Source organism: Prinia subflava, chromosome 9 (assembly GCF_021018805.1).
Source record: "Prinia subflava isolate CZ2003 ecotype Zambia chromosome 9, Cam_Psub_1.2, whole genome shotgun sequence".
NCBI classification, from domain to species: domain Eukaryota; kingdom Metazoa; phylum Chordata; class Aves; order Passeriformes; family Cisticolidae; genus Prinia; species Prinia subflava.
The window spans coordinates 7,179,229-7,196,763 of NC_086255.1; the positions used below are offsets into that span (position 1 = coordinate 7,179,229).

At 37.8% G+C, this 17,535-nt stretch overlaps 1 protein-coding gene across 3 annotated transcripts in view; it reads right to left on the minus strand.

Annotated features, from left to right (window-relative positions):
* The window catches only part of ATRNL1 (attractin like 1), a 425,861-nt gene that overhangs the window by 111,704 nt on the left and 296,622 nt on the right, over positions 1-17,535 (minus strand). For 2 of the 3 annotated variants that reach the window (XM_063405245.1, XM_063405247.1), the window contains exon 27: positions 3,159-3,266. The exons of the other annotated variant lie outside the window; for it this stretch is intronic. In XM_063405245.1, coding sequence (XP_063261315.1) covers positions 3,159-3,266 — 108 coding nt within the window. The remainder of the gene's footprint in view (positions 1-3,158; positions 3,267-17,535) is intronic. 3 annotated transcript variants of the gene reach the window in all.

The window sequence follows — 17,535 nt, forward strand, 5'->3', positions numbered from 1 at the left end:
AAGCAAATGAAGATGCAGATTAGGACTAGCATGGGTTAAATATCATTAATATCATGAATATCATGAATACCATTAATATCATGGCACAATGGGAGTGGGTATTGCTTGGTACATTCAGAATTGGGACAATAGCATCAGTGTATCACTAGCAAGGCAGTGGCTGGTGTGACAGGAGGGTGAGAAGGAGGGCAAGGGAAAAACAAAATCTGCTTTCTTTTGTGTTAAGTTTAAACTGACAATGTAAAATTTAAGAGTGGTTATAAGGCCAACATGACAGGATGAGTAACATGATGAGACTTGTTCATGTAAAAGGTGGCCTGAAGAGGTAAAAACTGATAAATAATGTTGTTTAAATGAGTAAGAACAAAGACTATTGCCATTGCCTAAAAACCCACTCAGACAGCAAGGAAGGGGAGGAATATGATGCAGATTAAAGTTTTTTGAAGGAGTTAATATTGAGATACTGTCATTTTGTTGGCAAAACATTAAGATAGACTGATTGACAGTGACTCCAAAATAACTGAGGTTCAACTCTCCTCCGTAGTGTTTTCAGGATTTTATTTTAATCTGTTGCAAATTGCTGCTAACTGAAAATAGACCCAAACATTGTCAGTTGTATTGTAAGTATCTAAACCAGGCAACCATTTTAAGCACAGTACTTATCCTCTTGGGGTTTTCTGAACACTGGGTAATAAGTGCCTTACTACTGCAGACTAAACCTCTACAGGGAAACAGCTGCTATGGATATTTACAAATAAATGTAAAACATAGCTGTTAACCAAACAGCGTCGTGGTATTGCCGCGTGCAGTTTCATGAATATTGCCACGTACCAGAGCATCAATGTGGAACACCAGTGGTACCAAACCACCACCACGAATGGTGAATGAGCAGCAGCTTTACTGTGCAGCTGAAGGGGAGACCTGCAGCAGTGTCTGCAGGAGCTCAGTGACACTCCCCAGTGCCCGCGGATCAATGCGGTGTCACTGGAAGTGCCGGAGTTATTACGGCGCCGATAAAAGAATAACAACAGCGCCCAAAGTATCAGCCAGTAACACACGGTGTCAATAAAAGGGTGAGGAGAGGGAATGCAGTGCACCACCATCAAAATGAACCCCTGGTATATCAGTGCAAGATCCCTGCAGTGCCAGCAGAGCATTTTGAAGTTACTGTATATCCTCGGGTTTTTTTTTTCACAAAAGATCTCTAGCTTTAAGCCTCCCAATGGGCATCAGATATGACAAAATTGTTAGAGTCGTTTAATGATTCTAAATTCACACAAAATGAAGTTTACACCTATTCATACTATTTCATATATATTTCCTACTATTCTTTTCTTCAGCATTGCATCCTGTAAATGTGTGACCTGGATTCCCCTCAGTCCAAAAGAGCAGAATATGAAGAACAGAACAGCAACTAAAACTTTTAGCGTCCCTTTGCAAAGAAGCTTAATATAGCTCCTTTATTTTTACAGAATATATACCAAATGACAATCAGTACTTAAATCACATTCATTTATTCCTCAGCACAATGGTTTTTTTGGATATAGATCAGTATATTTTAATTCTGAGGAAGCCCTGAATAGACTTCATTCTGTGTATAACTATGTATTAATTAGGAAAAAACACTATGGATGCTGAATTCCAAACAAATGCTAGAAAATGCTTGGCTAGGAAAAAAAAAATGTAATAAAACCTGTAAATTATAATTAAAATATTTTAGGATCTACCTCTTTTAGTACTAAATAAAAGACATGAGAAAGAAAATGTAGCAATTAACTTGTGATGTTTACTTCTAAAGTTTAATTAAATAATCAGTATGTACAAAATTAGAGTTTGGATGCCTCATCTTCCAGTCACTGCCTCTATTTGAAAAGAAACAGAAAAAGATCTTCTCAGATACCAATGCAAAGACAATAAAATCACATTGCAAAAAAATTAACTTTTAACTGCAGTGTAATGCGTCCTCAGCTTGGGGACTGGAGAGGAGTTCTGTTCCGAGTTAAGAGGAAACAAAAGTAAAGTGGTTTTGGTGAAGAATGTCAGGGGTCTTGTATTAGGTCAGAAAATAACACAGCTTCTTCAAAGTGATTTTAAGAAGTCATTTTTACTCATCATCTATTCCAAATATTTTAATTTGTGATAGTGAGAACAATTGGGATGATTTCCTGTACACAGCAGGACAGAGAACCTCACTTTGATAAGTACTCACACTTTGATAAGTACTCAAGAGTTGAATCTTTTTCTTTCTGCTTTTGTTTTTCACATTGCTCATTCTCCATGAACCTTGGAGGTTTGATAGATTGTATTTGATCTTCCATTGGGATTGGTTATTGAGAAAAGTAAGAGAAGCTTTGAATTTAAGAATTGGCAGCAATGAAGAGTACAATCTTGAAAGATTTCAGAGCTAGCACACCTCACTCCCAGGTCCCACCATAAAAAGGGGGAAGTAATAACTGTAAACACAATATTGTAAATAAAGTTAAAGGAGTAGAGAATAATCTCCCGAAAGCTGAACCTAGATTAGATATTCATTATTATCCACATATTGTAATTTTCCCTCTATTTTCAGGTGAAACTTCTAGAATCCATTTCATGCATTATTACACCATTCCAATATCATATTGCTTTGCAAATTACCATTTCTTTTCCAATGTACTGCACTTGCAATAAAAGAATGCAGTAACGTAGCCACATCCTACAAACAAAACCATGCAGTACAGTCCATATGCTTTAAACCCCTGAGTACAAAACAACACTGAATTTTTACTCTAAGGTGCTTTAGTTTGTTTGTTGTAATCTCTGTTAATTAAGATAGATGTTAACTAGATGGCACTGTGTACTTGAAGGACTGAGCGTGACATTTGCTGCCTCCTTAATGCCGGAGTCCTGCACTCCTTCAGCTCACATCCATCACGAGGGGACTGCCAGGTGAGCTGACTGTCACCCCAGCCCACGCCAACAGATTCTCCAGTGGCTCCTGGTACAGCTTATGTCACGAGATTAAAACTCTGCGCCTTGGAAATGACAAAACACCCGTAGCTCAGCCTTGTCAGCCGCAGGTAATCAGATGCTGCCTGGTTTCAGAAGCAGATGCAGGTGAGACTGGCAATATAAATATGCAAATCACAACGGTCCCTTGTCAGCACCACTGTTCCTACCTCTAATGGCCCTCGTAGAAAGTCTGTTTGCTCAGCTCCTACTTCCAGTGCTACATCGACAGAAGCAAAGGGGCGGCTGGCCATCTGCTGTCGCTCCCGCATAAGTTGCTGATGAGGAAAAAATGATGTTTTAACAAAACGTTAAAAAATGCACCAGATATCAGTCTGCCCTACCATACCTCCCATTAAAGCATAAGAATTCAAACAGCATGCACACAGTCATTTTTGTGATATCCAAGTGAGAAAGTTATACTAAATCATAATCATCACCATCTATATTCACTCGAGAAACGAGCACAGAAGGTTATGATGCCTACAAATGGCCTTTCAGCTTGAACTCTGACAAACTTTCCAAATGAAAGCTTCCCTAACTGACTGTTCTCCCTAAATAACTTTGCTATTTGTGTAAGTTGCAAGCAAATATAGGAAACGGTTGGTAAAAATAGTTGAAGTCTAATTTCAGTGATAATGCATGCATTAGAACACCTGCCAAAAACAAGGCCACTTGGCCTTCAAATTTTCATATTTCACAACTCAGCCAGATGGAGTTAATATTGTCAGGACTCAGTTTTATGCAGGATCTTTCCTGCAGTTACTTTCATATGAAGAATAATGTGTCAGGATTGGGAGCTCTGCACCAGTATATTAGAATACACTCAGCTACACTCACAGAGCCTGTATAATCCCTTCCAATCATACCAATGTGCGCAGAATTCCCAAGCAAAACCACAAAGTTAACTCATATTTCTTCCTCAGTCTGTAATTATAATGCTTATTAAACCACGATGAATAAAAATGATGACCAGCAGTAGATATTACAGATCTTACTCCACTGGTTCAGTGCAACTAATGAAAGCATTATTAAATATTTAAGGTGAATGAGTCGTGCAATTCAAGTGGTGTGTTCCTTCACAGGAACAGGATGTCACAGCATCTTGAAGAGACAAAACACTTGCAAAAATGATTTATTAGAAAAGATCTGTTTCATTTTCTTAACGTTTTTCTCCCTGTTATCTCTGGAAAGCTTAAAACATTAGGAAGTGTTGCCTGAATGTAAATGACACTAGCACTGTGACATACTGTTCATAAAAGCCTTTGAAATAATAAAAGGTATGCAAGCAAATATTTGCTGGCAGCTTACTAATAAACACTGTTGATTTAAGATCCGTTACAAAGCAACAAACTCATTTTGTAGTGCTTCTTATGCGTTTTGCCTCGCCTTGCATTTTAAGACTGTCTGTAGAAATTTAGAGCCACACTTGTAACGCTGAAAGCAGAGCAGAGCAGTTGCCTGTGAGCGTGCTGCCAGTCCATCCCCAAGGCCTGGATTTTATAGCTGTGCACTGTGTTTGTCAGCAAGCACCTGCACAAATGGGCTCCCAGTATATCACACCAAGAGGGCAATCAATAGGGCTGTGGGCAAAACTGCATGTTTTATATGGAGGATAAATAAAAGCCAAGGATGAATATCTAGATGGTTAAGAGTTATGTTTTTAACCCTTTACTTCAACATGAAAATGGTGGTCTCTGTCTAGGGTTTACATCAGCGTTGATTTGCATCAATACAATTCACTCAGATTTTACAGCTGGAAAGAACTGCTATGGCCCTCCAGTCCTACCAACAACTTAGCAAAGGCCACAAAAACTTAAAGAAACTTATAAAATACTGAGCCACTACATCCTAAAATTAGTGTATGTACCTCCTTTTCCTCCTAAAATAACAAAAATTAAAGAAAACAGTGTCATTAGAACAGTCCTGCCACATGGAACTCATTACAGTATTCTAAGTCTGCAGAGCTATTGGCAAGTGCTTACTTTTTAATGGGAAACCATACACTGTTTTAAACAAATAGAATAGCTTGGGGAAAATACTTAAATGAGCAACATACTTAAATGAGCAAAATACTTAAATGAGAACAACCCATGCTCCAAATGCACATACAACCATTTAAAAGATTTATTGAATGCAGACTATAAACAAATGTATATTTGATATGTTCTCTGGTTTTTAAGGCCAGTAGGTTTCTCCCCCTCTTCTCCTGGTCAGCATTCAGCAAAATCTTTTCATTCACAAGACATTCCCTGTAATTCTGATAGTCTGCCATTTGAAGAGAGTGCTACAGAGATTCTTAATTAGCTCTGTAAACAAGAATGAAAACTTTAAAATGTTTGGTTGCCCGTTAAGCGCTGCTGATTTTGGCAGCTGAGCACTTGCACAACAAAGTGCTTTACCCCAAACACTGCTGTTTCCCTTCACCATTTTAAAGCTCTCCACAAGGTGCAGGACAGGAAAAACAAAATGTAATGAGGAGAAATATAGGAAGATATTATGACATTTAAAATCAGTTTTGTGGCTGGAAAAGGTCACTGGCTCCCACCAGCTGCAATTGCCCATGTACCAATATTGTGACAAAGTTCTAGAGCTTCCAGTTATGGGGAATTCCTGCACCTCACCCACAGGGCAAGAACATGGAAACTCTCTGAACGTAAGTTTCATGATAAGAGTGAAAAAGCTCTTCCTTACCTTCTCAGCCAAGAGATTTAAAAAACCCAACAAAATCCTCCCACAGATTTCATTACAGCTGAGGCAGAATAAACGTGGGATAGTGAAACTACAATGCTGTTACTTTTATATACTCAAGTCCAAAATATTACTGAATTTAAAAAATCACAGAAAAAAAACCCCAAACCCACACTTCAGTAATTAGAGACATTCACTTGGAGACATCAGATAAACAGATAGTATTAACATGTAGTATTTGAATACTTTATCACAATTTTAATCTATAGCATTCAGAATGTGAGCACATCTCTAAATATTCACTTTAAAGTATGGGAAACTAAAAATATCATTTTCTCAGTGTGGGGCTGAGAAATTCAATGAGCATTTACTTGACTGAGCAGACAACCAATTTGAAGTTCTACCATAATTTTAAATCTCATTAAGTACAAGATTATTGACAAGATTAATTTTTTTTTAGGCATCTCTATTATTTTGAAGCAATTCCAAGGTATTAATTTATATCCTATTGAGAGTTTTTCATATAAAGTATAGAATTATAGCTGTCTTCAGTAAAGAACAGTAAGATGCTAGGACACTATAAATTAGGTCAATTTCTCACTCAACACCCATATAATTTTAAAACATTTCTTCCAAACCCAACCATTTTGGCATAATTATTTCCCTATCATGTAAATACACATTTCAGATGATTCTACATGAACATGTAGACACCCTAGCCTTTAGATTATGATAATTTTGAGTTTTGGTGTCCTAGTGAAATAAGGATTTTGAAATGGGACCTGCTTTCTCCATCTAGATGTTTATCTCAAGAAAGCAGTAGCCTGGGAATGCAATTCAATTTTACCATTGATCAAAAAAATTCTCATGGGGGATACTACTCTGATCAATGCAGTTTGGAGTAAATTAAAATGTTCCATGGCATCTTGTATGCACGACAACAAAGAAATGTATTCATTGCAAAGTTCTTATTTAAGCAGAAATGTTTTTTTTTCTCTTGATAACATCGCTTTCAAAGTATTTTAATGCCTGTATTGTACTTACGTACAATAAAAGACTCAATGCAAAATACATATTACAGTGAGTTAACATTAAGAGAATACAATATTTCAGCAAACTCAGGCTGACATGTTTCAAATCTTTTGTATTTAGGAAATGTTACCATTTTGTTTCTTTTTCGCTTCCTTTTTTTTTTTTCTTTTTTGGTTAAGACTTGCTCTCTCATGTGGAATTGGATACTATTCTTCTGCCTAGCACTGCTTTTCCACACTGTTCACCTTCCAACATAACTGCCCTGGAAAAGCCCTAATTGGAAAAAACTTAATAAAGTGCATGAGTTGTTAGGAACTAGGCCAGGTGTGCTTTCTCTTTGTTATACAGTAGCAGACATTCTTGAGGGACTGATAGATTAGGAGAGCTGAAAAGGATGAGGCCATTTCAGTGCCACAATAGGATGAAGAGAGCAATCCTTTCAAAGATCCTTCTGCTGCTGTTTGGCACCTCTAATGAGCTCTGGTAGCCCACGGGCAACCAAAGGTACCTGGAGTGTGCCAGAAAGGGTGCCCTGATCACTGTGCATGCCCAGGGCAGCTGGACACTGGAGCAGGAGTAAGAGGTGGCAAACACCAGAAAAAAAGTGTTAGGAGACTTCTGACTGCCAGTCAGAGCCAGGAAGTCTCAGCACACTGTTCCAGAAATAAGGGTATGGCAGGTGGGAAAGTGTCTATTATTTTAACAGCAACAACTGCCAAGGTTTTCTAGTTTTTCTTCCTTCACATTTTAGATAGGCTTGATTTTCCTTCCTAGATCGCCATCAACATGGTACCAGGAGATGTCTGACTTTGTCAAGGTGAGTACTGAAAACCAGGAAAATGGTAATTCTGCAGCTCTCTGAAAACTGCTGTCTAGTTCAGTGCTGCACAACCCTCCTAGTGACAAGGATTTTCCAAATGTCTAATTTGAAATTCCTGCTCTGCTTATTCATCCTGCAGCTCTGACTTGTCTGCAGTTACAACTTGGTCACCTCCTTTGCTGCTTCTGTACTGTCAAATGCTGATGTGAGTAACATCCAAAGGCTACAACAGAAACGTTAACAATGCCATGTATTAAATCTGAGTTTTATACAAAAAGTATTTGCAAGGAGAAAAAATGTCAAAACCTCACGGAGAGTGCATTGACGAATTTCTGATCACACTGCACTTGACAAGCTCCAAGGTTTAAAAAAGTTAAGACTGTATGTAAATGGATAGCCCAGCAAAACCAGAGCCTCTCTAAACAATGCAATTCACCCATTCATTGAATATTCTTGAGGGTTCTTGCTGCCACATCCAATCAACAGAAGTGACTTACATGGACTTACACACATCTGCGTGCATCACAGATATTTTAATTAGAAACATAATTTAATTCTCTTCCCAAATCTTAGGTTCTAATTTTCAAACTGAATTATACAGTGATATTTTAATGAAGCTTTGATTATTCACTTTAATTTGCACAAGATAAAGCTTGCCCTCTTTGTAAATTTTCTCATTGTAACTCTTGGTGTTGAAAATCTCTTCAGATTAAATTGGCTATTTATATGGCTGTAAAGGAGAGCCATTTCTCATTTACATGTTGAATAAACTATTTGACTTGGTTATTTCCAAACCAGCTGCTTTCACTGGAAAGGCAGATCACAGTCATTGAACTGTTTTGTTGGGTTTCAGGTGAAACAAGCTCACCATTCCATGACTGCGTGAGGTACAGTGATTGTAAGAGATGGATAAAAGCTGGCACAGGAAACCAAGCAGCAGGAATAGCCATAGTTCTGACAGCAGCCTGACAAGCTGAATTTGGTCATTCCCTCCATCATGAACTTCCTAAACAATCATTTCCCTCTGCCTCATTTCCCACCGTGCTAAGTGGAAAGTGCCCTGACACAAGAGTGCGTTCAGGTAGGCAATGAGATATTACAATGATGGACGTGGTATAACGTGCTATTTGCACTGCCAAATAGAGTCTGTGGAAACTTCCTGAGATACCAGGGCCCATTCCATGTCACTTTCTTTTAAAATTGCCTGAAGAAAAGGTGCTCTCAGGCGTGTGCAAAGGTCTGTCATGGGAAAAAAATGAGAGGAGTTATACTTTTTTTCCCCTAGCTTTATACTGAATAAAATGAAGGGTTATTTAAACTAGACATAGTCCAGCAAACAACAGCTAAGACATACTTAAAATACAGTGTACACATCCCCAAAAAATAACAGTTCCAAAAGGTCAAGTTTTTATGTATCCCTTTTGGAAACCAAATACCAGTCGTCTTCAATTTCCCTTGAACAAATCAAAATTGAGAAAAAAAGATGAGCCCTGAAAAGGTCATTTTGTTGCCAGATCCAAGGAACAGATATTTAATGTATTGCACATTAGCAAGCAAAGAGCAAAATGTGAATCTGCTGTGACTTCAGCTTTTGGAACTTTTTGATACTGGAATAGAATCCCCATCTCTAGAACATTGGAACAGGCACTCTGCATGAAGCTCATTTGCGGGTAATTTATGGGGGATCATGGTACAACAAGGTTGTGTTTGGTCCTTCATATTTTTTCCCTAAAGAATATTTTGGCATGTGGAGATTTTTTTGGGGGGTGCTAAGAATCAATACTAAACTCAAAATTCAATTTTCTGCTTTAAAATTTAAGAAGTGCTAAACAAGACCTAATCCTATAATCTCTTTCACTTGGATCACGATGGATCCATGCTGCACATTTACACAGATCTGTAACCAGAAACATTTTAAACTTCCTAACGATGTACTTAAGTCTTTCAGTAGGCCTTGCTAATCCCAGAATTGTGCTCTTATCACTAATTGAGTGGGTTTAAAAATCCTTTCAGCATACTTTGCTGTTAGCTACCAGAGCCATTTTCAGCTGACAGAAAATTTCTAAAAATGCTTGTTTGGAAAGTAGTTCTGTGTACAGAGAAAAGAGCCAGATCAACTAATTACAGATGTTGAAATGGTTCCACAGAAAACATTCTGTATGTGCCTCAGAACAGTTGTTTATAAGTGAATATATTAAAATATGTCTTTAAATGATTTACCAATATGAAAGAGTCAAGTATCATATGGTGCAAACTACACCATGGAACTCTCCTCTACAATGGTGCCACATAAATAATGCTTTCAAAATGTTTTCTAAAGAACTACTTAAAAACATTACTATCATTTCTGTGAGTGAAATAGTCACAGTGTGAAACTTCTTTCAAATAACAGAATCTCAGCCCTTCCTATCAATGTGGTTAAGTTACAGCCTTTTGACATGAGGCACTGTGAAAATTATCCATCATTATCATAACTGTTAAAAAACAGTTTTAGTTACTTATCTTAGACAATAGATGTCACGTTGGTAATTCCCAGCTCTTCCTAAAGTAATTCAAATTGCTTTAAAGATACTAAACATGTTCTGATAAAGGAAATTTGGTTTAAGTTGTACTCCATGAGATCACTCAGTCCACCCCTGTGCCCTGGTCCTACACAGGGGCAGTGTGATCATGATTCTTCTGGCACATGTATGTTTTTAAAAAGGCCACAACTGTGGAGGTTCCCCAGTCCCTCCAGAAGTCCAAAGCACCTAAATTAAATCTCCATGCTGAAATTTAGGCCAATTTTTTCTTGTACTGTCTGCAGTGGAGACCATTCTCGGTCTACAAGTGAGGAGAAATCTTCCCCAAAACTCTTGTGTGCTTTACAGGAGTTCTTCATAAATCCGAAGTTTCCCTTCAACCTTCTCAGCTGTAAACAAACATGGGTATGTAAATGTTACCCCAGCACTCCTGCTGCCATCTTCAGTGCTCCCTTCTGTCTCTTAAATCAACACCAAAATCAGATCCCAGTAGAAGCCCACTCAATGCACCTTTCCCTTATTACAATGAACAATTTATACCCAACAAATTCAAGAACACACTTTGACATTCACTTCCTATTTGTCTAAAAGGTTTGTTAATCTGCTTTATCAAGAAATTTGCCTTGACACAACTTGTGCTTGAAAAAAATAACATTAAACTTCTCAGCTTTTTTTCTACATTCCTACAGATGATGTAAAAATTGTTTATCCTAATACTTTCCTAAGAAATAATGATAAATTGGCTGGTGCCTAACTGCCCAGCCCTTCCTCTGCCCTCTTCTTTTCTTAGGAATTCTCTCTTGTCATACCTGAAATCTTGGAACCCTGACAAGCTCTGGAATCATTTATGTGCTTAGCCAATTCTCTACATACTCTGAAATAAATTTAACCAGGTTTTGAAATCTGAAAAAATTCAGCAAGTATTCTCCTACCCATTTTTCTACTTTACTGCTTGATATTGTACCCCATTTTCACTGCAGGTACTTTAGAACTTTTTTAAAGAGGCACTAACTGAAGCATTTTTTTAAAGAGACTATTTCCTAGCACAGAGAAAGTCAAAGCAGTGTACATACTATTATTTTAAAGAGAAGTGAAAGTGCAGGACATGTATATCTCAATTTGCAAACAATGTCTTTTAACCTACGTGACAAAAAAAAGGGCAGACACCGGATTTGTTTCTTCTGTGAACTGATGTGAAAAGTTGCAATCCAAATTAAAATGACTGAATTGGAGCTAGGCCAATGTATAAAAAGCTGAAATGTCTGAAATGTACCTGGATCCCAGGCCCCATCGTCACTTCAGGTGATCAAAATATTCAGATTTTCTTTCCAGATGACATTGAATTCAAGACTTATATTTCTTTTTCTTTATTTTTTAATGGAATCTTAACATGAACAAAAATCGTAAAAGAAGAGAAATAATAATATTGAGTAAGAAAACCGGGCTGTACTCCAACAAAGCTGAAGTTGGCCTTTATTATTACCTCGAATTCTTTAAAACCATCTATCATTTGAGACTACTGGTACGCTGATAAAGTGATAATGTAAATTAAACTTTTTAAGAGCAGCACCACTGACAACCTTAGAACTATCCTGACATGATCCTTTAGAACCTCCTTAAAGCACAAATGATATTACCATTAAGGAAGTTAAACTGGTGATGTACCATGACTGACTGATGCCTTTAAATGCTTTCAAGCTTTAATTTTAGAGTATTTGGCTAAATAACCATCATTGTGAGTGCCTTGCAAAGGGGACCAAAAGGAGGTACCCTGACCAGTGTTCCTGCCTGTTCCAGGATGGAAATGCCCTGACCCACAGGAATCCCCAGGGTAAGGAGCTGAATGGTCATGCTGCAGTACCTGGTGCTACTGTCTTGGGTGAGTGAAGGCCTTCTACAAAATCCTCACAAATTTTGACCCTGTGTTACCAGGTTGTTAACTCCCTTTTCACTAAAAACGAGCCTCATTTTTAGCTCAACCACTGCATCCAGTAGAAGTTTTAATACCCAGTATTTTTTGCATCAGCCATTCAATTACAAATCATTAGTAAAGACATAGTTTTAAGTTATAGCCAAGATCAGAAAAAAAGTCTGGTCAGTCTGAATGTACAGAAATTCCTTATAACAAATCCCATCCACCTGGCATTTTCAATGAGAAGGCGTTTGGTTATCAACACAAAACTAGGATACCCATCTGAAATCTGGGTGCCAGCCAAAGAAATACTCCAAACGTCCCAGATTTGCTCACCATACATGGTACACTGAGGTCAGCCAGAACCTGGCACGCAGTGCTGGGGGGAATGGGCACAGCCAGCTCAGGTTGTGCAGGGCAGCAAGGGGCTCTGAAACTGATGCAGTTCTGCTGTTTGAGCAGAGTAATAATGTGAATTAAAGCAGTTCTCCCTTGTTCATGTTACTTCTGTTTGAAACAAGTGATTTAGCAGATGTGAGATGCTACACTTTTAATGGGGGTGCTCAAGAATACTTGAACAGTAAAAGCTGATGGAAAAACTTTCCACACCTGCTAGAGAGCTGAGAAATCAAGGCCACTGAGCATCCCTTACTTCTGAAATAAACCAAGGAGCCAAGACAGTTTGCTCTGAGTTTAAATATCTTGAACAGGAAAGTAGAAAAATCAAGAAACGACTGACAGCAGAAAGTCTGAAACTTGTAACATTTCTATGGAGAATTATTTTAGGAGTTGCTACCTAGCAAGCTAAAGGCATGAGAATCTGTCTAATCTCCTAAAAATTTCAGTATATCAGAATTTCAGAAATAGAGGGTTTTCAGGTATTAACTACACTAAAAAATTTAAAATTGAGTTCTGAAATAAGAAGCACAACACTAATTCCAAGAGACTACCTTGGCAACATCTGTAGCAGCAGTAGCCAGGTTGCCATTCTATTAATCTTACTAATTTTGTGCACAAACCAGCTGCAAACAAGGCAACCTGACTTTCCCAGTACTGTTCCTACAAGGGATTGCAGCAGTCTGTGTGTGTGCATACTCTACAGATTAGAAAGAAACACTGTGAAGAAGTTAATCCCTCACTGCTGCTACACTGAGACTTTGGATATAAAAGTGACAGAGTGTAAATCAAAGCACCCTGGCATTTTGAGCTCCAGTCAGACTGTTTCAAGAGAGAGAAGTGGGACGATTTAGAGTTCATCAATTATATCACATCAAATTAGCCTCTATCACAGGCTTGGCTCGACAGCTTTCATCTATTTTAATTTACAACAGAGAGGACAGCCAAGTACAGGACTGTGGCAATGACACAGTCAGAGGGAAGCACAGCACTTCTGTGTCACAGGAAGGTTTGTCTGAACAGCCACTTCAGCTGGGTCAAACACTCCAGCCACGTTTAGTTTCTTTCATTTGCTTTGATGCAACAACCCTCATCCTCATTTATGGAAGCAAAGTACTCAACGTACATTCAGCAGTCCTGCAGTCACTGTTTTCCTACAGACACTGTTCTCTGTACATCCACCTTACACAGTGATTTACCTTTGCAGTTAAATCCTTAAAATAGATGAGTAGACTAGTGGAATGCTATTGTAACTGTATGTGGTTAGGACATAGGCTAGCTCCCTTAAAGTAAAATCACTATCAGTAAATTGTTAGAATTTGCCTTCCAACTGACAGACTTTAAATTTGAATTTGCCATGGTTATTTGAAGACACTGACAGTGCAATAACTTAAATCACAGCGAAGCACAGGAAAGCACTGAAGGACCTTACACAGATGTAACTTCACAAAACATTTTATATTAAGAATTCATCCCTCTGCTATGGATGTGATCCCAAGCACTGTGCATCATTTAAATTGCTGTTTTGAGGCTTAGACAGATTCAAACAGAAAATGGGCCTCGTGTTAGCACGGCAGAGTGGGGAATTTGCACAAGGATGAAAAGCCAGCTTTACTGTTTCTACCCACAGTAAATCCTAAGAAAGAAACAAAAAGACACTTTTCCACACAGCATTCAGTTTGCCTCTCCTCCTAAAAGCCTTCCTTTTCTTAACGCAGGAAAATGAAAGTAGAAATTTTAAACTGCTTATATTGCAATGATTACTTCACCAGAATGAGCAGGGACTTCCAAAAGCATATTTCCACACAGTCTCTATGCACGTTGGAATTACATACATATCCCTTTTACCTGCTTCCCTCTAATATGGCCCATTTCCAAATTAAATACTGCAAGCTTTAGGCAAGTCAAGGTCATCTTTCCCATTCCTTTACTTCCTCCACAAGCCTGACTTTGCTGGTGGGATTTCAAGTAGTGAACTACTAATAGGATTTTTACAGCAGTCTAAAAGGGTTTTATTAAATAATTGTATCAGATTAAAATGCTTAGGGACAAATAAATTATCAGAATTTCTGACTGCTGCATTTTAGATACTCTCACGTGCTATTAGGAGTGATTAGTTGGAGCAAAAACTTAAGAGACACTACTATCTTTTACCTGGAATCTTAATTGGCTCCTTTTTATATGCAGTCTTATGCAGTTTGTATGAAGAGCAAATGAATACAACACAGTATATTCATGAGATTCCCCTTTTAAAACTGAAAACATCAGATATTTTTAAATTCTACAATAGTATGTCCCTTTCTGGATGGGAATCTTTTACCTGCATTAGACAGAGCACTAAATTTTTCAACCATGTGAACTTATTTTCTGCTACTGTTTCCAGCTGGACTGGTTTAAAATGTCAGGGAACCTGCTATGTGTTAACAGGTTTTTTTTTCATATGGGCATCTGCTAAATGGTTTCTAATCTACACCACCATAATATGTGAGACAGCTGGAAATTCATTAATTGAAATTTATTTACCAAGAAAAAAACCAGAAACATCCTTAATTGGGAGACAAAAGAAAACAAAGATATTATCTATGAGTTAAAGGTGCCACATATCTCAGTGATTTTCCTCAGCAGAACTATATTTATCACAGTGCATGCAAAGCAAGGACTTGCCCTCAGGAGCTCCTTAAAAAGAGCATGACAACAATGATTTGGCTAATTAATTTTCCCTACTTATTATGAATTGAGGGAAGTATTCTAAAATGTAGTGCTCAAACTCTTCAACGTGAGTTTTGATTTTCTTACTTGGGGCTGTGGTGGTTGGTTGACTATTAACACAGAAAGAGATATTTCTTGATTACATGAACTTTGTCTTTTAAAAAGATGTGTTTTAACAAACTGCTATGAATTCAAGATGATATTCACCTCTGCAGGGAAACATTTATATTCTCCCTCCCATCTAACTGAGGACCAGCAAACCTTCTCTATTTTCATCTGGGTAAGGGTCCCACTCAATATTGGCTCTAGCACAGGTTCAAAATGCCAGATGACAGCAGGGAAGCCTGGCACACTGCAGAGGAGGCAGCTCCTTCCTGGGAAGCAAAGATCAGGCTCCTGTCAGTGAAGGAGAGCTGGAAGACCACAAAGGTGTGAAGTACAAGGGCAGTGTGGGATGTGATCACCTGAAAGGATTCTCTGATCCTTCCCTGGCACACATGAATGAGGTGGACTACAAAAGCCATTGAAGGTACTACAGGAAAAAGTTCTGGATAACGCCCCCATTGCAGTTTCCCTGCACTTGTGGAGAACTTTCTTCACCAGTGTTCAATGCCTAACACAAACTATTTATTCAGCTTTGGCACTGGGGGTGTGGTACTCTGCTAACAGGTCCCAAACCCTCAGCTAAGGCCATCAGGAGAAGAGAAGGATGTTTTTCCTCCACCAGGTTAGGAGGGGTTTGGAGCTTCTCATGCAGTAGGAAATCTTGCTTTGATTCTTGATATAGTCATTCTTTATTCTCACACTTCACATCAGTGTGGAAAACTCAGTTTATACTGAGGCAGGCAGCTGGGCAGTGCTGGGACACAGGTCAGAAGGACCAGCAGCAGCTGGGATTTTTCATATGTGCAACCCTAACATTTGTATTGGGAGAAGGCAAGATGAAAATCCAGCAGCACAGACACCTTGAGGACAGGCAAAGGGAGAATGAACAGCCCCACTCAGTGAATTATTAAACTGAGTGTCACCAAATTAAAAATATACACAGATACAGGTTACTTTAACCACATCTTATCCTTCATGTCCTATATGGCCATTTTTGAGGGTCAGTACATAGGAGTTACTTTTACCTGGCTAAGCAGCTCCAAAGAGATCCCTACAAATAATTTGGATTCTTTTCGTGATTGATATTAATATTTTCAAATTTCTACCTGGTTCAAAATGCAAAGAATCATATTATCCCCACAGGTAATTTCTTCAACATTTTATGAATACTCAGAGGAAATATAAAAAGTTCTAATATTTTTGTTTTCTGAAAATTTGTATTTTTAGAAAGATCCACTCTATATAAGAGCTCCTAAGTGGTTGTTTGACATTTACTGCTTTGTCCATGCTCAAACACACAGGTGGGCAAACAGCACTAATAAATTTGGGTTCATACAGGGATACCCTTGCACGTATAAATTATTGATTGTAATAATATACCTTAACAGAAAATGAATAATTTTTAAAGAGGATTTGAATATTTGTTTTATTTTCTAATTTATCAGCATTTTGATTCCCAATGAATGAGTCTTATGATTTCAACAGTAAAAGCTTGCTTGCAGTTATATTTCACTGGCCTTTAAAATAACGTGCTTTCATTCCTGTCCTACAGGCAAAAGTAATTTCTGAGTTTCTCTGGTTTTGATGGAGGGAAATTTTGACCTAATTTTCTGAAACTTTAAAGGCAAAAAATGTCAACAATTCTTAAACATGGTTTTTTAAACACAAGTGCAATAAAAGGTGCTTCAATAAAAATCAATATATGAACATTGTGGTTCATCAAATTATTTTCTTTGCAATTGGCACCAGTCACATCCAAAAATCCTCCCTTCAGCTGTACTTAAATACAAAAATAGCTAAAATATCAACATTTTAGCTATACAGTGAATATACCAATCAAAACAATTTGGGACTATTTATTTTTTCTCTATCAGTTGGTATCAGAGTCCAAATTTCTAAAATATACACCCTAAATTGTCTTCTTGTCTGTCATAGCTCTTCCTATGATGAAAATAAAATAGGTCCCTTTTGGAAAACCTCCCGTTTCTGACAACAGTTTACACATACTCCAGCATGGATTTAAAAATATATTTAAAAATATAAAAATATATTTAAAAAAGTTTTATTTGAAAACCCCTAGCTTGATTACAAAAGTACAGTTTATACGGTTTAGTACTCACAAATGAATGGTTTGTACCTGAATTAGTCCAGAGAAAAGAGAAAAAAAGTACTTGGAATTCACAGATGCTGGAACGCAGCTTGAGCTACTTACTCCTCTTTTTCTTCATTTATATTCAATGAATCAAGGCTTACTGCAGCTAAGTATCTCAATTATTATTATTATTATTAAGTCCCTGCATTCTAAACCACTTCCATACACAGCAGAGATCAGGTCCTTCCCTAATCAGGTCCTTCACAGT